Consider the following 22,760-nt stretch of genomic DNA (forward strand, 5'->3'; position numbering starts at 1 on the left):
TACGCTTTCGTTCACAACTTTATGTTTTTCAAACAAGAACGATCAGGTCACCGTGACTCTACACGCTCCACACAGTAGGTGGCAGTGTGCGCATTTAAAGCCGGTTTCCGGTCCGCCAATAAACACAAAGAACAAGAGGCTGAAGGAGGAGGTCGCGTTCCCTGCGCGCAGTCTCTCATTTTAAGATGGCGGACGTGGAGGGTGAGTGTGCTGCATGCTCTGCTGGAAACATTTTTCTTTGCTAACTTCCACAAACCTCACAGTTTAAACGAACAGTTAAATTTTGGATTGAAACCGTTTAAATGCTCGAACTGAGCACGTGTCTGTTTGGCTTCGTGAATTTTCTCGCATGCACAGTTTTTTCGGCACTATTCGCCAGATTCCATTGACATTTAAGTGATTCAGACATGTTTTCGGTTACACAGACGGAGCTCAGCTTTGTGTTTTGTGGATTAGTTTTATTTTCCGATGTGCACGCGCGGTCTGTGTCTTCGGCTTTCATTTCATGTGTTAAACAGCAGCGTAGGCGCCGCGCGATCCACGTGTGCAGCCTCGAGCTTACGGAAAACCTCATGTTGTTTCCGATTGAGCCGAATTACATCGAGAATAAACCACGGAACGAACCGAAAATTACTCGATAACGAACCGGGGCGCAATGTGTAAACATAAGTCGCGAGGAGGGGTGGCTGTTAACGATCATTTACGGTGGAAGCGCGTGTTAACGATCAGTTACGGTGGAAGCGCGTGTTCTCAGTCAAACTGCAGCTCAAAGTTTAAACCAGACTCGAACGCCTGTGGGTCATAATGATTGGAGTCTCGTGTCTGTGCTCCGCTGGTCGCTTCCACCTGTGTATTGTTGATTATCGGCTGTTTGAGAGTTTACTCGTATCTCTTACAGCGGCCTGCTAGCCACGTTTGTTAGCCCCTGATGCTAACAGCCACATGCTGCCGGAGGGAGCACGTGGGCTGCAGCTTTGCCTCATCAAACGCTTGTTGTGGTTGTGATGGAGCGAGTTCATGTTTCGTTGCTTTCATTTGAACGTTGATGTCATTAAGTAATTTTTACTTCAACATGTTAGTGAAGCAAAAGCAGCAACATGCGCGAGGCGAACTTTAGTTTGAGCTCCGTGAACTCCTCAGTCTCAGACCCGTTCATCCGGTTCTGGCTCCGTCTCAGGTTTTTGTCACAGTCTCTGTAGTTTTTCGGACCCGTCCTAGACTTTTATTCAAGATGTTTTTCGTTGTTACGCTCAAACACTTTATCAGGGAAGTTTGGGGCATTGGGACATTCTGATCAAACCTCAGACAGGACTGAGACCTTCGGTTTGAAGCGTCTGATTATGATCCTTTATTCATGTTTGTTTCTATCACTGAAATCATTAAATTATGAAAAAGGGCAGATCAAAACGTTTGGGGGGGGGGGGGGTTGTTGCCTGGACCACAAAAATGGGAACAGCCTGATGTACGTCCTTTCTTTTTCCCTTCGTGCATAAACATACGTAATCTTTCATGTCATTGATTTTGTTTGGGTTTTGATTTGTGTTTCAGTAGCGTCAGTGAAGAAGAAGAAGAAAGCAAAGAAAGTCAGTGAAGAAGAAGTCGGGGTGAGTGCTTTTTTAAACTGTGGATTTAGGTTTAAATTTTTTTTTCTGAACAAAGATCAAACATTTATATATTTGACAGGATATCCAGCAGAGTGGAGACTTCTTCATCCAACCAGAGGCTAAGGTTGTCACTCTGGACACGTCTCAGTGGCCTCTCTTGTTAAAGGTAACACACCTGAGTTTGTGACATCATCAGAACACGAGTTACTAAAGGTAAAACACGGTAGCTGCAGTTTTAGGTAAAGAACATGTATGAAATGAAACTGAAATAAAACATTAAGTTACTTCCTTTTATTTTAACGTGATAACACGGTGTGCACACGTCTGTTACTTGTTACTGAGTCCGTTTAACTGCAGCAGCTGTTGAAGATAATTATCGATTATATATAAACACCAGCTTCTTAGATCAATTAACCTTATTTGTTCTTGGTGTTATCTTCATCATCCCTTGGTCTCGTCCATGTGATGTGATGAATCAGTTTATCCATTCTCTGAGCGGCGGCCATCTTGTCTCTCCCTCTGCTCCTGTTCTGGGGGCGGAGCCTCTCCGCCGTGCTGTCGGCGTTGTCTCGGCGTTCTGCCGGACAATTAACCGAAACTGTGTGGAGAGAACGACTTGACCCGGCTGCCGCTAAGACGACTTCCTGTTCTGATCACATGATGCAGAGACATTTATCTAAATGGGTTTTGATTGAATGACAAATGACTTAGAAACAAGGTTGTATGTGTGTGTGTGTGTGTGTGTGTGTCTGTGTATGCATACATACACACATACACACACACACACATCTCAAACTAAAGACCATCATTCTGAATGTGTGAAGCCGCGTCTGCGTCAGTCATTCAGTGATTAACTCACTGCAGACAAACAGGTTGATGTTAGCGTTAACGCGTCGGAACAGCTGAACACATGCTGCAGGCCGTCAGGACTCTCAGCCACACACCAACGAAGAAGTTGTGCTTTTTCCTTTGTTTCCTGCAGAATTTTGACAAATTGAATGTCCGGACCACTCACTACACCCCACTGCCGAGTGGCAGCAACCCGCTGAAGAGGGGCATCCAGGACTACGTCAGGTATCACAGCGACGCACTAACACTCTGATGTGCTCTTCCTCAGGCAACATAAAGCTAACGTTGCTATACTTACTGATTCTCTTTAGGTCAGGCTTCATTAACTTGGACAAACCAGCAAACCCGTCGTCTCATGAGGTGGTGGCGTGGATCCGGAGGATCCTGCGGGTAGAGAAGACAGGTCATAGTGGGACGCTCGACCCGAAGGTCACAGGCTGTCTGATTGTGTGCGTCGACCGGGCCACGCGATTGGTCAAATCTCAGCAGAGCGCTGGTACGCACAGCTGACTGCTTTCTGTTTGTCTGCGCCAGGAGAAGAAAACTTGGTCTTGTAGTTGTAGACGATGCATGTGGTACTGATCGTCTCCACCCGGCTGACAGGCGTGTCAACACAGTAAAACCCAGCGGCCCTCTCACTACTCTCTGTGTGTTGCAGGTAAAGAGTATGTGGGAATCGTTCGGCTGCACAACGCAATAGAGAGCGAACACACTCTCGCTCGGGTAAGTCGGACAACTTCCTGCTGACCGAGAGCTGATCGATCGATCGAGACTGAGCTATCAAAATATATAAGCTAACACTGCATGAGGAAGTTTTGTGTGTCTCTCTAAAAGAATCAACATAGTGATGATTTTGCCACATAAATTATCTGTGGTGACCTCAGGTGAGTCAGTTCCAGGTGTTTACAGGTGAACAGGTTTAAACAGCCTGTTGGTTTTCCTTCAGGCTCCGTGCAGACGTAATGCGACACATAATCCTCGAGCTCATTTTGAATAATCTCATCTCAGATCTGTGTCCTGTAAGAATCACTCTGTTCACAACCAGTCGTGCGACCTCCGCTGACTCGGCTTCTGTCTGCAGGCTTTGGAAACGCTGACTGGCGCTTTGTTCCAGCGGCCGCCGCTGATCGCTGCCGTGAAACGCCAGCTGAGAGTACGAACGATCTACGAGAGCAAACTGATAGAGTACGACCCCGAGAGGAGGCTCGGTCAGTATTCACCTGTCCGCCGCTGAGTTCTCATCGTTTCATGTTTGTCCATTTTCTTCTCTGACTCTGTTTAAATCTGCTGCTTTGCTGTTTTTTGTTTTTGACCGATCATCTGCGCGTAAACATCACAGACCAAATCCGTTTTATTTGGCTTGCTCTGTGTTTCACGGCGGCATCCTCACTCTCACCTGTCTGTGTCTCACAGGTATCTTCTGGGTAAGCTGTGAAGCAGGAACTTACATCCGGACTCTGTGCGTCCACCTGGGTCTGCTGCTCGGAGTCGGTGGTCAGATGCAGGAACTGAGGAGAGTCCGGTCCGGGGTTCTGGGTGAGAAGGTCAGCATCACTTCCTGTTTACCTCAGCGGTCAGACTCTGAGGTTACTGGGGTTCAAAGTGTTGAGTTCAGTCCTGCTGCTCGGTGCAGGTCTGATAATTAAACTTTGGAACAGAAACTTGCAGCAGAGACGCAGGTTATGTCCTCCGTACGCCTGCGGCCTCAGCGCTGCTGACATTGTGATGACATCACTCTGTCACCGCTGACATCGTTTAACGTACCAGCTTCTCATTCTGCTTTTATTGTAGGACAACATGGTGACTATGCACGATGTCATGGATGCTCAGTGGCAGTTCGATCACAACAAAGACGAGTCGTATCTCAGGAGAGTTATCTTCCCCCTGGAGAAGCTGCTCGTGTCCCATAAGCGGCTGGTGATGAAGGATAGCGCTGTAAGTCGTCTCCGTCCTGAAAAATAAAACGCTGCTGCTGTTTCCGCTCCACCTCTTTACTACGCCTGTTTGACTGAGCCCAGATTTTCTGAACGAAACACACCTGTTTACTCAGACTGTGTCTCCAGGTGAACGCCATATGTTACGGCGCGAAGATTATGCTGCCTGGTGTCCTCAGGTACGAAGACGGCATTGAGGTGAACCAGGACATAGTCGTCATAACGACCAAGGGGGAGGCCATCTGTACAGGTGAGAGACTGTGTGTGTGTGTGTGTGTGTGTGTGTGTGTGTGTGTGTGTGTGGGTTGAAGCCACATGATGAGCGGAGTAGCTGCAGTAGCTCTCGGGCTGTGATGACCTGCTATCTATCACCCTTCTCTGATGGTTTCACTGCAGAGGAACAAACAGACAGACATTTGTTTTAATCAAACACGAGATTAATAAATAAAATCATCTGAATTATTGACTATTTTTTTTCTTACCATGAATTCATCGTCCAGCTGTCGCTCTGATGACGACGGCTGTAATCTCCACGTGTGACCATGGCGTTGTGGCAAAAATAAAGAGGGTGATCATGGAGAGGGACACGTATCCTCGGAAGTGGGGTCTGGGACCAAAGGTGCACCTGCAGTTCTTCATGTCAGCAGTGAAACTGATCAAAGCTTCAACGTTTTCATGTTGTTGTTTTTTTTGTTTCGATCAGGCGAGTCAGAAGAAGATGATGATCCAGAAAGGACTCCTCGACAAACACGGAAAACCAAACGGAAGCACGCCGCAGGACTGGAAGAACCAATACGTCGACTACAGGTACACACCACCTGTGGAGGGCGGGGCTGTTACACAGGTGTGTTAGGGGTGCTTCACCTGCACACTCATGTTCTGCACAGCTTCTGTAAACAGCTAATTCCAAACGGAGCTTTTCCCGGTTTGAGACTTGGGATTTACTGACGTCAGTCGTCTTTTTCTAACGGGCAGAACGTTTTGTTTGGTTTGTGGACTGAGCCGCAGACAGTTATCCCTCGCTGAGCTGCCGTGCTCTCTGAGGGAGTCAGTCTGCTACAGAAATTTTCAGGGTTGAGCTTTGTCACTCTGCTGTTTGCTGAGTTGCAGCTCACCTGCGAACAGTGATGTCACGCCGCCGCACGTCTTCAGGTTCAAACGTTAAACATCATTAAAACTGCTCTTTTGCTCTGATTGACAGCATCGCTAAGGTGACAGAGGAGCCATGTGATGCTTCAGCAAAGGTAAATTCATTTTTATCAGGAGACCAATCAGCTGGTCGGTGTGAGAGTTTGAATTCATGTTAAACGTTCCAGTTATCTTCATACTGGTTCTCCATGAAAACCAGTTTGATCTTTTTAAGTTATCACTTAATGTTGAATTTATCTGAATCTGTGGAGATTCTGTCGGTTTGACCTCTGACCTCTGTGCTCTGCAGAGAAAGAGGGAGGCAACGGATAGTGAAGGTGAAGCGGTGACACCGTCCACGCCATCTGCAGAGGAAGTGAAGAAAGAGAAGAAGAAGAAGAAAGAAAAAAGAGCCAAAGTGGAGGAGGCAGAGCCTGCAGAGGAGGGGGCGGAGCCTGAGACCGAGGTCAGTTTGATTAAATTGTGAAGGTAAAAGAAGTTCACCAAATGTAATGATGCGTTTGGACCCACCTGATTCAACACGTCATCACCTTCCATCAGCATCACTGACCTGTGACGCTGCATCAGCGGTTTCACATGTTTCTGTTATGAACTGAAACTGAAGATAAGTTTCGAAAGTTTGACGAACTGATCGCTGAAATGATCACAAGCTGTTTTAGCTCCAAGTAATTTGTCACATATAAACTTAAACAATCACATTAGGTCTGTCTGACAGTCGCATGTTAAACGTGTCACATGAAATGATGCTGAATTCAGTTTGAAATGTGGTGTTTGTCCTGCAGGTTGTTGAAAGTGCCAAGAAGAAGAAAAAGAAGAAGAAACAGAAAGATGGCGACGCCTCAGAGTGACAATGGATCTACAAGTTAACTGGATGCTTTCACAGACTCCACCCACTGTCACACCTGTCTGAATGCAAAGCATTCTGGGAGTGTAATAATAATGGACTGCATGAACGCAGAGAGGATGGTTTTTGTTTTTTATATAAATTTTACTTTGTTGTTGTAAATACCTAAAGAGAGCCTGTTTTGTAATTTCAAAATAAAAGTCTTTTCTGTCTTCAGAAACATGAAAATAACTCTACTTCAGACTGTTTCTATTTTACTGAAAAGATGTAGAAGCCTAAATAAAAGTCTCATATTTCAGAGCAAAAGCAGCGAGTTCAAGATTTATGGAAATCAGCTGATTTCACTGATTCTGATTCTGAAGCCACTTCATTTAAAACTCATTTCAGTAATAATTCAAAAACACTTAATGAGTGGAAGAAGCCGTCAGTTACTCCCAGGTGTGCTGAGGGTGCGGTTTACTTCAGGTGTAGTTTCTTTCATTCACACACAACCACATGAATCAGCTGATAGAACCTGAATGTTTGGATGAACTGAGGTGATCATGTTGTGAACACTTTAATCTGATTTTTTTGAATGAGAAGTAAACATTTTCACTGTGTGACCTAAATATGATTTAGTCTGAAATTTTTAAATTCAAAATATTCTGGAACAATAATCATAAGAGCTGGTTTGTATGACGTAACATCACCAGACAAACCGCGAAGAGCCTCGGGTTAAAGCTGATGTTTCAGAAAAACGGTGAGAGAACGATCAGACCCTCCGATAAAACTTAAACATGAAAACAAACTGATTTACTGTGAATGTTTTAATTCCATAAATAAACTCAAACTTTAAAGTTACAGAAGGTGAAAGTGCAGCAGGTGCTTTGTTTTCCTCCGAGTGTATTTCTGCTGTCAATCACATGATTTCTCTTTTTTCTAACTTTCATTCTTCATCATTTCACTGTTTTATCTTTTTCATGTTACAGCACCTTAAGTATAAATATTGTGTCCATGTTTCTGAATGGCAGTGAATGAGCGTTAGTGTCAAACACATTCATAGTTTGTACATGTAAGCAACACGTCAAACATGTTACCAACTGTTTTACAGCACTTTGTGTTCATGGTGAAAAACTCAGGAACGACACGAGAAGAAACGGTTTTCTATTATTTTGGTTGATTTGTTTTTTCTGACAGTCGCATCAATCTGTGAGGCTGGAGCAGTGAGAGCAGCAGTCACACACATTTCTCCAGAAAAGGCACTTTCAGTGAAAAAACGTATTTCCTCAAATAGCGACCGAGGCCTTTATTCACCTGCAGGAGGAAACAGGTGTCTGTTTCTGCTCCTCCCTGTTTGATCCGATTTCAGTACAAACTCATTTTGATTGGCTCCCATCTGTCGTGTTAAAGTTAACGGATTATGAGGTTGATTCAAACTCAACACTTCCTCGTTTCAAATCAAAATCCCTCCAGCAGCAGAAAACCTTCATTTCTTAACAGGGCTTTTAATGTGAAAGGCTAACTGTGTCCAATAATAGCTGCTTGGGATTAAAGGACAACAAGGACAACTGTCCGTTACAACAAACTACAGCTGCCTTGGACATTCGCCCACAGTGACTGGATTTACTTACCACGCGACAGCTTTTAACCGACTGCTGGTTTTTATTTGAAGAAATACAGAAACGACTTTAACGTTGAATCGTTTCGCCTCCAAAAAACTGAAAAACAAATGAAATCCTTTGAAATCTTTGTTTCACTGAAAACAAGCCCCACCTCCGCCAGTGATGTCACTCCAGGTGTTCTGACCAGATGCTGACTGGTCAGACACACAGACAGGTGAGCGGATCTCTGTGTGAACTGGTGATGACTCGGACTCTGTGATCAGTCACGGCCTGTAACTCGGAGATGAGCCGCAGCAGACGAGGACTCGGCTCATAGACGACCCAGCTCGGGTCTGTCGGGTCAGGTCTGTAGTACGAATCCAGAACCTCCAGAGTGTCGAGACGCCGCAGCTGCCGCAGCCACAGGAAGTCGTCATCTGAAACGTGGTAATGTCTGCAACAGAAAACCACTGAACTCAACAAACAGAAGGTCACTGTGGAAACCAGCAAGTTGCTGTGAAAACCAGTGGGTTGGTTCTGCTGAGTAGGCAGCTGGACCTGCTGACTCACCTGATCCGGAGCGTCCTCAGGTGAGGGAACAGCTGTGGGAGGAGTCTGACAAGGTTGGAGGAGGAGCTCCACGGCTCCAGGTGCAGGTGCTCTAGCTGAGGAGCTCTGAGTGACACCACCTGCAGATCCTCAGGCTGCAGATCCACACAGAGAGTCAGGCTGAGGAGGGAGGATGGCAGAAAGTCTGCGTACGCAGCCAGAGGATGGCCTCCTATTGGACAGAAAGTGTGTGGTCATCATGACATCATCGTGTCCCAGCAGTTTGACCAGCAGGTGCATCAGTCACAAAAACAGTGGGTGTGTTCTGGAGGACGTGGGTTTGCTGTTTGTGTGCTGACAGAGTTACTGTTGGAACAGTTTCTGTGTGACAGTGTCACCTGAAGCATGAGCGCCGACGTAAAGTGTCAGTGAAAACAAAGAAAAGAGCCGAACATCAGTTCAGATTCAGGTGAACTGGAGGAACAGGTAACGACTCCAGCTTCTGCTCTGCTTCAGTCTCTCACAGTTTCAGTAGAATCACAGTAGATGAACAGTAGAGGTTCAGACTCACCGTGCACACTGAGACTGCGGAGCTGTGGCAGTGATGTCAGCCATGTTCGTAGGTGACATGTGGGCCCAGGTACAGAATACAGGTGGAACACTGACAGGCTGCGGAGGCGGGACAAAGGCTGCAGAACTTCCTGCGTCACCCCGGCATCATAGTTCAACAACTGCAGGTCAGACAGCTGCAGAGTGCCGCCACCTGCTGGATGACAAACACAACACACCTGCAGTCACACATTTTAATGTACCTGAGCTTCACCTGAAATCTCAGTGTAACACCTGGACGGACCTGCACTACATATGACATCACAGCTCCTTTAGAGATAATTGGGGTCACCACTGTGTGTATACCTGAGAGATGGGCGGGGCTGAAGAAGTCACGTGACAGGGTCCTGTAGGTGATCATGGTCCAGGACAGGTGTTTGAGCTCGGTCAGGTGAGTCAGGACTCCGCTGAGCGTCGGGATTCTCAGACTACCGTCATGATGCAGCACCAGTGAGGTGAGATGAGTCAGCTGACTGACAGCATCCAACACGTGAGAGGCCGGACAGGTGAGCTGCACATTACAGAGGCTGAGCTCCGTCAGCTGATGACTCAGAGGAAGCAGGAAGTCTAGGTTCTTCAGGGGCGCAGAACAGGACGTGACAGATAGTCGCTGCAGCTGGTGGAAGAGTTTCAGCTCATCAGCGCCACCCTCTCTCCAGTCGTCCAGTCGCAGCGCGTGGAGAACAGGAAGCCAGGTGGACAACTCCCTCAGGTGTTTCCGCTTCCCCGAACGCACTGACACTCTGCCCACGTGCCTCTGAGCCAGACTGCGCCAGAACGAGCGGTTGTACCTCGAGAAGTGCCGCAGCACGACGCTGAAGTCCCGCCATAGGAGGGGGGATCTATCCAACAGGTGTCTGAAGAGGGAGCACGTGCAGCGCACGCTCAGTTTGTCTCTCCAGGACAGGAAGCTGAACACCTGCAGCCACAGCTCGGCGGGAAGCTGCAGCAGCGAAGGCATGGTGACCTGACACCTCAGTGACACAAGGACACCGACGTCTGATCACCTGTTTTATCGATTATTGATTATGTCAGCGATCTGATCGATCAGAGGAAAACACACCGTCCGCTTCGCTTTTCTTCTTCTTCTTCCTGCTGCGTCAGTGCACAGAGAAGGTGTGAGGAGCGGGAGGTCTCACTCTGACGGTTTGTGCGGAGCTGAGGCTTCATGCTGATGGTTTGTTTCTGTTTCTTCATCAACATTTGCCCCTGCGCTCTGATTCCACGCGAAACAGAAATCACGTGGGAAAATGATGTAAAACAACTAAAAACCGAAGAAGTAGTCCAGGAGGACTCCGCTGCCGCAAAAACACATCAGCAGGAGGCGCCAGTGCGCTGCAGAACAGGAAAACCACCGAAGAAGAAGAAGAACCAGGAAGCGTGAGATCGCGGAGGAGGCTGATTGATCAGATGGAAGGTGAGTAAACTTCTGCTGATCACAGGATCGGCGGTCCATGTCTGTAGCGTGTTAATAGTCTGATATTTACATGATAGTCTGGTTAAACTGACTCCGGATCAGGTTTTTAAAACAGAATTTGTTATTACGGGTTTTCTGTTTTTATCTGAAGGACCAATAATCTGCTCTGCACGCACCATCACTGAATCTGTGTGAAAGAACTGAGCACAAACAGCTGCGGTGCTGATTACAATGAAATCAACAGTCACAACAATAACACACAATACAAACACAATAAGGGGACGTCACTCTTCTTCTATGGAAGCACGAGGCGTCACACACAGCAGCAGGTCTGCTCCGGGATTCTCTGTCAGGCTTTTACATGTTGGAAACATGTGAACGTGTGTATGTCTACACTTGAAATGTTTTGTTCTTGTGCTCAATAATAAAAGCAGGTAAATTGTGTTTTCAGGTGAGTCAGGCGACATCATGGTGACCTCAGCAAACAGGAAGTGCTCTGCTGTCACAGGAAGTGCCAGAAAGATCAAAGATAATGCGGCCGACTGGCACAACTTGATGCTGCGGTGGGAAAAACTAAGCGAGGATGGATTCAACACTGCAGCGAACATCGTTAACATGAGGATGTGAGTTTCATTTAGTTTAGTTTTATGCTTCGATCCGTGTCCCTGAGATAAAACGTGTCAGCATCAGTGAGTGAACACGTTTCACTGTCAGACACTAAAAAATCGATGCAACAGAACCACTCATTAGTCTTTGTCAAACTGTGGTGGCTGCATCACTCACTGTGCACTTGGGTGCCTGCAGGTGGGTTAGCCCACTTCTTTTGTACTTCACACTTCACAGTACTGTTCATGTTCGCGACTCTTTCAGTTCTGAACGTGGCGTTTTCACAGAACACGTGAATTTAAACATGTCTTCGACGTGTCACACCTCGAAGTTTCACCTGAAAACTTCCAACAGGAGAAACTGTTTGAGTCACTGACGGTGATTTAATGTTTGATGGTTACCTGTTCAAGACCTTCACCTGCAGGACTTCCTGTCCGTGAATCACTGCAGTCACCTCTAAATCATGAAATAAACATATAAACAGGACTAATACATGTAAATATTAATATAAAAGTTCTTTTCATTATTATCATCATCAGTGTGTGTGACCTCAGTTTTGTCTCCTTCAGTTCTCAGAGTAGTCAGCAGCAGCTGGTGGACGAGTCTCCATCACCTTCATCACTTCCATCGGCTCCAGCAGGTGGGGCTGCAGAGCTGCAGGACGAATGCCACAAACTTCAGGACGTCATCGACAAAATGGTGACGCTTCAACTTTGCTCCGCTTCAGTTTATTTTATTTAACTTTCTTTAACTAAGGAGGAGATTTCGGTCACGTTCACTAAAGACAAAAACATTGATGGTTTGATAAATGGGCTCTGCTCTGATTGGCCGATGGTTTGGCAGTTTTCCTGACAGATTGCTGGAATCTTTGTTTTCAGACTGAATCTGAATTCAGGTCAGATTTCCAGATCACAGATCGTTTGTTTCAACAGAAAGAAACATTTCAACAGAAAGAAAATGTTCAAACAGAAAAATGAAGCTGTATCTGATCCTGAATCAGCAGTCTGTAGACTGATGAACTGAACAGGCATCAGCAGCAGGCGCATTACATCCCTGTAGTGATTTAATAGTTGTTTCATCTGTTTCATTTCTTCCTCTGACATTTCTTGTCTTCTTCCTGTTAGGTCGTCGTGGTAACAAAGATGGAGCATCTGATGACATCACAGCGAGGCATTCAGGATCTGGAGGAATTTCACTTTGGACCCGGAGGAAGAAAGTTTCCTCTGTTTCACACTTGGAACACCAAACAGTTTGGTGAGTCTGCCTAAAACACACCTGAGTGATGTCTGCAGACTCACTTGAACTGAGTGATGTCTGCAGACTCACTTGAACTGATGCACTGAACCGTTACGATCCACCGACTCTCAGACTGAACAACAAGCAGCTTTTATTAAAGATCAGTTCTGTTGTTTTTGGTGAAAAGACGTCAGGAGCCAACGTACGAGTGGAGTCACACCCCACGTTTAAATGCCCGATCGAGGGTTAGGACTTTGGGGTTCAAATTAGGCCCAGGTTAGGGCAAGGAGGCAGGGGGCAAAGGAATGAGTTTGTCAGTGGCAGGTCCTCACTAATATAGTAAAACAAGGCTGTGTGTGTGTGTCACTGTGGCAAAATCCTGGAGACGTAACGAGGCGGGAACTAACACAGCAGAGCAGGTGAGCTGAGGACGGCGGTGAGAAGCTGCTCTGCCCAACATTTCTCTGTGTTCAACACAGATTTCATCGCTCAGAGAAAAAGGCTGTTGTGTTGTAGTTGTAACTGAGCTGACCCCGACCCACACTCGTCTGGATCCTTCCCCGGCTGCTTGAACTCGTGGCGTGGGCAGTGCTGGACACAAACTCCGCCTCCTCCCACTGACGCTTCACGCTCATTCACTCTCCAGTTTGCTCACATGCTGTGAATCACAGAAGTGGTTTCGAGGACTTTGACAGGTGTTTGTCTGTGGACAGAGTCTGTCACCACAACAGCACTGGCTGTGGTCCCATTAAAGGTGCTGGAGGTAGGAAGCCATCAGGTCAAATAGTAAACGGACTTTATTTACGTGGAGTCTAAGAACTTTTACACTGCAGGTCACAGTCACCCATTCACACACCGATGAGCACATCGGGGCAATTTGGGGTTCAGCATCTTGCCCTAAGACACTTCTTACGATGCACGGTCAGACATATTGAATATATCAGACTCACTTGTCTCATGTACACATCAGTATGGTGACTTGCTGGTGCCGGTGTGATCCCATCAAAAGACGGTGTCCAACTCCTGCTTCAGACTCGTCGTCTGGTATCTGATGTTCCTTCTTGTTGCAGAGTCGTCGTCCGGGGTTCTGTGGGAAGCCTTCAGCCAGGAGCTGAAGTTGAAGCAGACAGTCCTGCAGGAACTTGCCCACACTGCGACCTCTGACCTCTGCATGGTCTACCTGTCCTGCTGGCTGCACCAGCCCTTCACCCCCCCCCAGGCCAGACTGACCCTTGAGGCTCTGCTACTGGAGACAGGACACCGCCCACTGTGATGTCACCTGTCCTCCGGAGTCAAGTGATCGATGTCAGGGTCACCTCTGATGACCTAGGTGTTAGTGTAGCGTGGCACCGAGTGTGGACGTGGGGAAATTGCTAGCCTGATTATTTCTGGTTTATCAAACAGGTGTAGAAACAGAAGCAGGTAAACTCGGTGACTCTTTACGGTTCAGTGCGTTTGTCTCAGAGCAGCTCGAATGTCTGAAGCCTCAGATCATCTGTGAATGTTGTTAAATGTCTGTTAAGTGTTGCCATAAAATTCACTTTGCTGTTTCACTTGTTGCTGATTGGACAAACATGAAAACTAGTTTTTGTTGTGAAGAGGCAGAAAAATGGAGCCGTTTTACTTTCTGAAGGACAGAGTGTCAGAAAGCTACAGAGAGCAGCTGAGTCACTGAGGCTTTGTTCATCACAGCAGCTGCTGCTCAGTGACCCACAAGTTCAGAGGAATCACAAACATCCATCCTGAACTAACACAAAAGTCACGACGGGTAAAATAAATGTAGTTAAACATTAAACAAACTGTTGCAGTGGAACACAGAAGAATCAAACAGCTGTGAACAGCTGGAATGAATTTAACATGTTATCTGATGATGATCATCAAACTTCCATCTTGTAAAATCATCAAACACGGTTCTGAGTTCATCACGTCAGTTTATTGGAGGAACATAAAGTGTGTTGACTGCGTTCAGCACTCGGACGATTATCACGACAAGTCAGCTTCCTCCAAACGGTTTCCAGTCCGTCCTCACATCGATTCTCCGACGGCGACAAACCTTCAGTGACATTTGGAAAATGTTTCGCTGTGAAGTTTTATAAAAAGTAATAAAATAGTGCAACTTTTTTAAACTTTGTTTTTCATTTTATCTACATATAAACAGCCGACTAATCTGATCTACCTTTAAACAAACAAGTCCAAATATGGAAACACTGAAAAAAAGTTTACAAATTTACATTCACTCCAGATTCCTTAAAAACCCACAGGAAGATCAGGTACCCTCTGCCGACACGCCAGTGACATCATCGAAGGTGAGAGCTGAATGAATCAATCACGCATCAAACTGAACTGAGACCAAAAACTCTGATCATCACAGCTGAGTACGGTAGCCCAGAGGGGACACTACGCACTTTATATCATCTCAATCACAAACTCGTCTTCTCAATAACTGGTGCTGCTCATCCTGAGCTCAGGATTAACTAATCAGGTTTAATCTGCAGAGATCAGGAGCGGCGTGTGATTGATCCTTTCTCTGACAGGTTCCGACGTACACGAGCACCACAACATGAAACCAAGAAAAACTCAACTCGTACTGAGAGAATCAGAGAATTAGCTCATGAGGAGCCTGAATGTCGCCTGCAGGTGGCAGCCTCGACTTTTGTGAGAAGAACTTGGTGCTCATGGGAAAATCTTCAACCTGTTCGTAAACATGAAGTTTAGACTGAAGAACGAGCTGGATGCTAAATATTAAACATCAACAACGAGAGCTGACAGAAGCCAGCAGTCTGAAAATCTGTTAGCCCCCCCTACACTCATGGTTGTAATGTGCACTTTGTCCAGAGGGGGCACTGCAAGAAACACTGTTAAACTGAACATGAGTTACTGAGTTAGATTGGACAGACTGACAGGTGTGACAGGTGTTGGTCGACTTGTCTTTCACAGCTGTTGTAGGTCCAGGTGTTTCTTGGGGACAGATGTTGGTCAAATCTTTGCTGAAGTTCACCAGTGAGACTCAACTCTGCTGGTACCAACGCTCTACAGCATCTGGGAGTTCATACCACCTTAAAAATACAGATTCTCCCTGTGAGTCTGATGCACTTCAGTTCTTTTTCTGGTCCTGTCTGGATTCTGTTCAGGGCTTAGTGAGGAGGTTTAGCTCCATCTGATGCCTCGATGCCCAGCAGGGCCTGAACCGCCTCCAGGGGGACCCCCTCTGGAGTCTGGATGTGCATAGTGGTCCCGTCCGGCCCATTGACAATGACAATTCGGTCCGATCCGGGCTCTGCCAGCTGGACTGTCAGCCCCTCAGTCTGGATGTAGATTTCCTGTCCCTCTTGCAGCTCTTTGGTCTCACGGGCATCTGTGATACTGGACTCAGGCTGGGACGAGTCCCTCTGCTGGAGCTGCGAGGAGGCCACAGTCTGGACTGTGCTGGACTCAAGTGTCTGGATCACAGCAGAGCCAGGTGTCTGGACAGAGCCAGACTCAAGCGTCTTGGTGTCTGCAGTAGTCTCGGGATTCGAACCCAGAGCTTTCTCCAGCTCCTTCATCTGGGCTGCAATGTCAGTGGCGCTCAGGACCTGGTCCTGGCGTGCCGGCAGACGCTCCACCTGGACGTCGGTCTGCGGAGGCCCCTCTCCCTCGTCATCAACTGGGGTCACCTCCATACATGTGGCAGGGGGTGGAGCCTTGGTGGAAAGCGTCTCAGCAGAGGTGGAACCAGAAGTGCTACAGGACCAAAGAAACACATTAATACCTGGTCCTCTGTGCACCTGGTCCAGGTCTAACACTGATACACTACACAGGAAACCTTAGGCAGGTGAGACAGAGGAACACCAGCTCTCACATCACATCTCCGTGTGATTACCTGTTCCACCTGTGCACTCAGAGGACGGCAGCAGGTTCAGCTCACCTGGAGTCAGCGGTGGTGGTCAGTGGTTTGGATCCATCTGGAATTACCACAGGAGACACAGAGACCAAGCAGGACTTCAGAGAGGACGTCACAGAGGTTGTTGGGGTCACTGCTGTCCCAGCTTGGAAAGAAAAGTGGGAAAACAAACAGTTCAGTTCCAAATGTTGAAGCAGAGTTACAGCAGCGTGATGCAGGTGTGCTAACGTGGCACAGACGCTGTAACTACCTGCCGTGTGCATCTCGATGCCGTTTTGGTGAATTGGAACACTGTTCTCCATCTTGAATCTCTTTGACGGCGGCAGCATCTTGGAATTCTGGGAAACAGATTTCAGATCAGAGTACAACCCACAACAGGTCCAGGTCTCTGACATCAGGATCTGATATTTCCATGGACAAACAGATTAACAAGAAAGTCCAAACACATCAGGGTTAATTCACTAAATTACTCTACTGCTAGCTATGCTGCTGCCAGACTGCACTCTGTACGCACGTTTGCTTCTCTGTTCTTCTATTTATACCAGAATATTATCTGTACACAGGTTTTACTATTCTTTTTTTGTTTTGTGTTGTGTCTTTACTTCACAGCACCTCTCACCTGCTGAAGGAGAAACGGTATTTTGATTTGCCCGTATGTCCTGCACATATAGCAAATGGACAATAAAGAATCTTTGAATCTTTCAGGTATGCATACTGGAGCCAGATATAACCTGGAAAGAGCTCTAAACTGGAGCCAGAGGCAACTCAGACCCTGTTCTCACACCCAACCTCGCTGACAGCTTGTTTACCTCCATGTATCGCACGGTCTTATTGGTCTGACTGGAGCCAAGAGACGCTCCAGGAACCACCTTCATCCTGTTCACCTCATCCAGAATCCCCAGAGACCTGGCAACCTGGATCACACAGCACAGCACACACACCTAGTTACAGACCTACACCGGAAACTTTCAGGCCTCCAGAGTAGAAAAGAAGCAAATCAAAGAAAAACGGTGAAAGTTCTCACCTCGATGTTCCTGACCTCGAGCGGGGTGGCTCCACCCTGCGGGCTGATGATGTAATCCTGAGCGGCCTGTTTCACCTGAACTTGCAGGGACTCATACTCACGGTAAATGTCTGGAAAACGAGTCCGCGCTAAACCGCCACACTCCACCTAAAAGCCAGAGGACACAAAATGGTTTCTCATAATACTTGAAAAGAGGACCTGGACTGACTGTGTCCACTGAACAGTGGAGACCATCTGTTTTCTGTCAGGCGTCCTTATCAGATGCCCAAACCGTCTCAACTGGTCTGCTGTGTGTGAACACAGGTGAGGACCCTCACCCTAACCACAGCAGTGTGGTACCTTCACTCTGCACCAGTCCAGGTGCTGGTCTCCCCTTCATCTGACCCTCACTGGTGAAACAGACCCTGAGTTACTTGGGGCCACCTGGGACAGTGACTCCCTCCCAGCCTGAAGGGCACAATCCACTGGTTTCCAGCAGCACCAGGACCTCAGACTGGGAGATGCTGGCTCTCACCCTGCTGCTTCGCACTCAGCTGTAAACTGCTCCAGCGTTCACTGGAACTACATCACCTGCAAAGAGCAAGATACAATCCTGAGATTCCCAGATGTTGTCGGAGCTGTAATACCAGAAACAGGGAGACCAGACCCCCCTCCTGGAACTAGACCCAGGAGTGGAGCCTGCTGGCGAGCGTCTGGTGGCCAAACCTTGACCAACGGGGCCTGTTTGGGCACAGAGAGTCGCTGATGCCAGTCACTGTGGTAACCAAAGGACCTTCTGCTGGACACCAGCTGTTGTCAAGTAGTCCTGTCAGGTGTGGCTGGCCCAGGACATTCCTGAAGCAGCAGACAGGTATCAACTGTGGCTGTATAAATACTGACTCTACTGTGAGACAAGCTTCATTGAGACTGGGCTCAGTCCAAACTGCTTTGAGTAGGACAGAGAACTGCCACCATGGACTGAGGACACTGCTGGGCGGTGGAGGGAACATTGTTGAGTTGTGTTCAGCAGGAAGATGATTCCAGATTAGTGTGAATGTGCACTTGTGTATTTGAGTGTGTACCTTTGCGAGCAGCAGCTCCCAGAGACTCAACACTTTGGTCAAACGAGGAAGAACAATATCCATCAGCTCCTCATCTTCACACTGCTCCACCAGCTGAACGACACGTGGTCGTCATGGAGACACAACAAGAGATCACACATGTGTATGTGCAGGCCATTACAACATGCCTGTAAAGAGAAACTTTACTTTGAAAGTCCATGTCTCCACTTCCTTCCCCTTACCTCCTGCAGTCGGTCTCTCCTCCTCTCTGCCTGCTGCTCGGGTGTTACCGGGGAAACACTGAGCTTTGGAGGTCGACCGCGTCGACCTCGCCTACTGATGAGGCCCGCCGTCACCTGAGAGAATCGACCAATCAGATTAACTGATCATTTAGCAGAGTTCTGTTCCTGAAGAAGAGCAGCAGGTGGAAATCTGAGGAGGTTTCAATACAAACAGTTCCGACTGCGTGTTTTCATACTGTTAAAATTCATCGTGTTGTCACTCACCTTAGGAGGCGGTGCCAGAGATCGCCCCCGACCCCGGCCCCGGCCCCGGCCCCTCCCTCGTCCTCGGGGCCGACCTGGACCCCGGTGATGGAGGCCCCTGAGTCCTACAGCTACTGCTGGACGCCCCTCCACCTAAACATGGACAGAAAGCAAAGCAAACAATAACAAGACATTCAAATAGGCTCAAGTTAACAAGTCGTTCAATAACCAGTCATTAACCAGCTGGTAAGAAGCCAGACTAATTAACCAGTGGGACAGTAAACTAATCAGTAATTAAGTACTTAATCAGTTAGTAGCTTTCTAGTTAATACACAAAACAAATTATTAACTAGTCAGTCTCCCACCCAGAAATTAACTAAGTAACTAACTAACTAATAATAAACCACTCCATGTTTTGACCAGTTTGTAATAAACAAACCAGACTAATTAACCAGTCACCAAACCACAAAGTTATTAACTAGAAATAATGCCAGTCATTAACCCGTCAGTATGCAGTGTACAAAACAGTAATTGCTTAATATGCTATACAGCAGTTAACAGCTAAAAGCTGATCTGAGCGCTGATTGGTGGATGGGTCTCTTACTCTGTTTGTTACCGTGACAGCAGATTTGTCCTCCTTCGTCTTCTCCTCGTCTCTCACGGCTGTCTCCTGTGGCTGACTGACGTCTCTGAGTGTGCACGGTGTGTTGCAGAGCTGGTTGCCGGGTGGATCAGGATCTCCGTGGGTAGGGTTTAGTTTATAGTGCCGGTTTAGGCCTCCAGGACCGATGTAGGCCTTGTCGCAGGTCTGGCAGGAGTGGGACCGGGACTTATGGCTGTAGGTGAGGGAGGTGGAGGCGCCGGGGGTGGAGCCATCCTTCCTCGCGCCCTCCCCCTCCTCCTCCTCCACGCTCATGTCGGAGTAGTCGTCAGAGTCGGACTGATGACTGTCAGCCAGGTCCTCAGTCTTTATGAACTTGTAGTCTTTGGCTTTGTACTTTGGTGGTCTGGAGACCCGACCAGATCTGGTCTGGACTTTCACCACCCTCTTCTCCCTCTTCTTCATCTTCTTCTTCTCATCTTTTTCTCTTTCTCTGTCCTTCGCTGCTGCGGTTACCGGGGGCAGAGCAGAAGGCGTGGTCACAGTGGCAGGATGGGCAGGTCTGGTGGTCTGTACTGGGACCGCTGTGATGACCGCAGGTGGTTTAACAAGCCTCTTACTGGTGGTTATCATTGTGCCATTGGTGGCATTTTTAATTAGGGGGGCGCTCACAGTTTTAACAGAGGAACTGGGCGGGGTCTTGACGATGGAGGCGGCTGTGGTCTTTACAGCAGAGGGGGTCTGAACTATGACCGGGGATGCCACAGGTTTCTGACTTGGAGTGGAGGCGGTGCCCGATGATGTCGTCTGGCCCGTCAGCTTGTGGACCAATGGGATAAGAGATCCGACCACGGGGGTGGGGCTCTGCAGCAGAAGCTGGATGGGTGGGTCCCCCAAACCCTGCTGCAGGAAGAACTGCTGACCCGGCTGACCAACCACAGGCTGGATGTGGATGATCTGACCACTGCTCATGCTACCATTGGCCGACAGCTTCACCTGCGGATGACTGATAGCTACACTCTTCTGCTGTAGAGTAGCGCCGGGCTTCACTTCCTGTTTGGGAGGAACCTGGATCTGGATCCTGATTGGCTCCGACTGAAAGGACAGAAAACCAGAAATCAGAACCTGACACAGCATGTTGTCACAGTCTGTCTCTGCTCAGACCCACTCTCACATTTATCAGCGTTTATTCCATGTCATTAACTCTGTCATCACTGTCCTGTCGTCCTGTGCCTGTCTCTCTCTGTTCTCTCTGTCTCTGTCCCTATCTGCAGGTGTCTCTGTCTCTGTACCTGTCTGCAGGTGTCTCTGTCTGTGGTCCTGGCTCCGTCTCTAACACATGACTGTGTTTAATGTCCCACTCTGCTTCAGACACCTGTTGGATTCATATTCTCTGCAGACTGTAATGTAAATAATGACCAACCATCACAGCTGTTTGCTCCTGTGCTCTGTTTCCTATCACAGCTGTAACCTGCTGAGCACAGGATCCACTAACTGTTCTGGGATCTGAATGCTGTCCCTCTAACATCGTCCACTTCCTGTGTGTATCATGTTCTATATGCTGCATGTCCTTCTCCTCCTCTCCCTCCTCTCACCCAGCCCGGGTCTCCCATATGAGCCAGGTTCACAGGGAGCTGTTTCTGCTGATCTGGGGTCAGACTCTGGTTCTCTCTAAAGCTCTTTCAGACACTTCTGACTGTGGAAGGAGCTGTGTAAATAACACTACACTGAATTGAAAATTAAAAGGAAAGTGTGAAGAAAAACGTGAAATTGTGAAACGAACATATATTTTTGTTCTGTTCTCCTGTCAGTCATCTCCTGACCAATCAGATTTGTCCTAAAACCCCTCGTGGGGTCCCGATCCTGAGGCTGGGAACCACTGCTCTAAGTGAACACTGATCAGTGGGTTGAGTCCTGATACAAACAGGATCATGGAGGGTCAGCTTGTATTTGTCTGAACCAGGTGAGGGTGAGGCCACTACCCACCTTCTTCTGGACCACCTGGACCGAGCTGCCAGTCTGCATGGCCACATGCTGGGCAACACTCTTCAGCTGCTGGGAAGCGTTATTGTGGGTAGTAGTCTTTGGATTTTGATGAGGAACCTGAACCTGCTTCTGCTGCTTCAGGCCCTGCGGGGGAACCTGGACTTGCTGAATGTGGACCTGCTGCTTCGGGGTCTGTTGCGGGACCTGGACGTGGACGTGCTGCTGGGGGACCTGGACGTGAACCTGCTGGGACTTGGTGACCTGGTTGATGACCTGCTGCAGCTGGCTCGGGTCCAGAGCCGCATTGTGGACCGGGATGGTTTTGACCAGATGGCTTTGCTGGAGCAGCTGGGCAGCCTCGGTGTCAGAGACCTGGACGATCTGCTGCTTGCTGAGCTGGTCCAGCAGAGCCTGCTGTTCCTCGGCCGTTAACCCGGACCCGTCGACCAGGCTGCCGTCCGGCTGCACGTAGATAATAGTGGTGTTGACGAGATCCGAGCCCAGGTCGGTGAATTCTGTGCCCACCAAGATGCTCTGTTCCTCCGGGCAGCTCTGTAAGAAGTCCGCCAGCTGAGCTCCGGACCCTGACGGTAAAGTGTCCACGGACTGACCGTTCTCAGCATCGACCGCGGTCTGTGAACTCTCCCCTGACTCACCGCTCAGGTCGGCGGCCACTGCCGATACATTTTCCGCGGGCTGAGTGATCTGAGCGGCGGACACCGGCGGTAAACTGTCCGCGGGCTGGGCGAAGTTAGCGGCGGGGGGCTGAGCCGCGGCCCCCGGCGGCTCCGCGGCTGTTATTGTTCTGATCGAACCGCTGTCATCCTCGTTGTCCGCCATTTTGGCCGTGAGGCTGTTAGCTTAGCTAAGACTGGGGGCCAGTTTGAGTCTGAAAGCAACGGGATTGTGGGCCGATATCACCGAATAAATTCAGTTTTGTAAAATCTATGTGTGCTGGTGGATAAAACGCTCCGCTGGGATGAAGGACGGCATTAACGGACCGGTGATAACGGGAACAGGTAGCGGTTAACGGGGGGAGTTTTGAACTAGCCTACCTTAGCCCACAGTGGGAGCGGTGGTGCGGACTTCCCGGACTGGAAAAGCCACCGGACCGGATTCATTATTTTGATGTCCAACGTGTGTGTGTGTGTGGGTGTGTTGATGTCCAACGTGTGTGTGTGTGTGTGTGTGTATGTGTGTGTGTGTGTGATGGAGGGGATCTGATAATTTTACAGAGACATTACAATGATCCGTTTTACTGTCACATTTAAGGAGACACTTCACTGTTCTCATTAAATTAAACAAAGGTCTGGAGAAGCCACCCAGAATGTTATCTTTTACCCGTTAAACTCATCTGTTCTTAA

The 22,760-nt window shown here is 48.2% G+C and overlaps 4 protein-coding genes and 1 non-coding gene across 7 annotated transcripts; 3 read left to right on the forward strand and 2 right to left on the reverse strand.

The window, feature by feature from the left end:
* Positions 1-151: 151 nt before the first annotated feature.
* On the forward strand, positions 152-6,678 carry dkc1 (dyskeratosis congenita 1, dyskerin). The gene is made up of 15 exons (XM_041060426.1): positions 152-201; positions 1,549-1,604; positions 1,684-1,770; positions 2,587-2,678; positions 2,765-2,949; positions 3,112-3,176; positions 3,535-3,661; positions 3,867-3,997; positions 4,245-4,388; positions 4,517-4,637; positions 4,888-5,006; positions 5,091-5,194; positions 5,589-5,631; positions 5,826-5,981; positions 6,319-6,678. Exons 1-15 carry the CDS (start codon positions 186-188, stop codon positions 6,382-6,384), a joined length of 1,512 nt encoding a protein of 503 aa, XP_040916360.1. The 5' UTR covers positions 152-185; the 3' UTR covers positions 6,385-6,678.
* Positions 4,698-4,774, forward strand: LOC121197837. The gene has a single exon (XR_005896289.1). It is a non-coding gene; the product is annotated as a small nucleolar RNA SNORD83 (small nucleolar RNA).
* Positions 6,679-6,981: 303 nt separating the features above from the next.
* Positions 6,982-10,079, reverse strand: im:7136021. 2 transcript variants are annotated; one of them, XM_041060428.1, is made up of 4 exons: positions 9,425-10,079; positions 9,081-9,272; positions 8,531-8,741; positions 6,982-8,414 (listed from the first exon to the last, which is right to left on the reverse strand). In XM_041060428.1, the coding sequence occupies exons 1-4, from the start codon at positions 10,077-10,079 to the stop codon at positions 8,180-8,182; spliced, it is 1,293 nt and encodes a 430-aa protein (XP_040916362.1). In that variant the 3' UTR covers positions 6,982-8,179. The 2 variants fall into 2 exon arrangements, with proteins under 2 accessions (XP_040916362.1, XP_040916361.1); XM_041060427.1 differs by having other exon boundaries at positions 9,081-9,275.
* Positions 10,080-10,409: 330 nt separating this feature from the next.
* On the forward strand, positions 10,410-13,930 carry LOC121197061 (cyclin-dependent kinase 2 interacting protein). The gene is made up of 5 exons (XM_041060430.1): positions 10,410-10,535; positions 10,987-11,158; positions 11,711-11,840; positions 12,266-12,395; positions 13,448-13,930. The coding sequence occupies exons 1-5, from the start codon at positions 10,529-10,531 to the stop codon at positions 13,648-13,650; spliced, it is 642 nt and encodes a 213-aa protein (XP_040916364.1). The 5' UTR covers positions 10,410-10,528; the 3' UTR covers positions 13,651-13,930.
* Positions 13,931-13,977: 47 nt separating this feature from the next.
* On the reverse strand, positions 13,978-22,476 carry znf839 (zinc finger protein 839). 2 transcript variants are annotated; one of them, XM_041060425.1, is made up of 10 exons: positions 21,397-22,476; positions 19,426-20,505; positions 18,831-18,962; positions 18,567-18,680; positions 18,346-18,438; positions 17,285-17,431; positions 17,070-17,174; positions 16,511-16,598; positions 16,285-16,405; positions 13,978-16,100 (listed from the first exon to the last, which is right to left on the reverse strand). In XM_041060425.1, exons 1-10 carry the CDS (start codon positions 22,234-22,236, stop codon positions 15,512-15,514), a joined length of 3,309 nt encoding a protein of 1,102 aa, XP_040916359.1. In that variant the 5' UTR covers positions 22,237-22,476; the 3' UTR covers positions 13,978-15,511. The 2 variants fall into 2 exon arrangements, with proteins under 2 accessions (XP_040916359.1, XP_040916358.1); XM_041060424.1 differs by having other exon boundaries at positions 19,414-20,505.
* Positions 22,477-22,760: the final 284 nt, after the last annotated feature.

This window comes from Toxotes jaculatrix, chromosome 17, assembly GCF_017976425.1.
Source record: "Toxotes jaculatrix isolate fToxJac2 chromosome 17, fToxJac2.pri, whole genome shotgun sequence".
Lineage (NCBI taxonomy): Eukaryota > Metazoa > Chordata > Actinopteri > Toxotidae > Toxotes > Toxotes jaculatrix.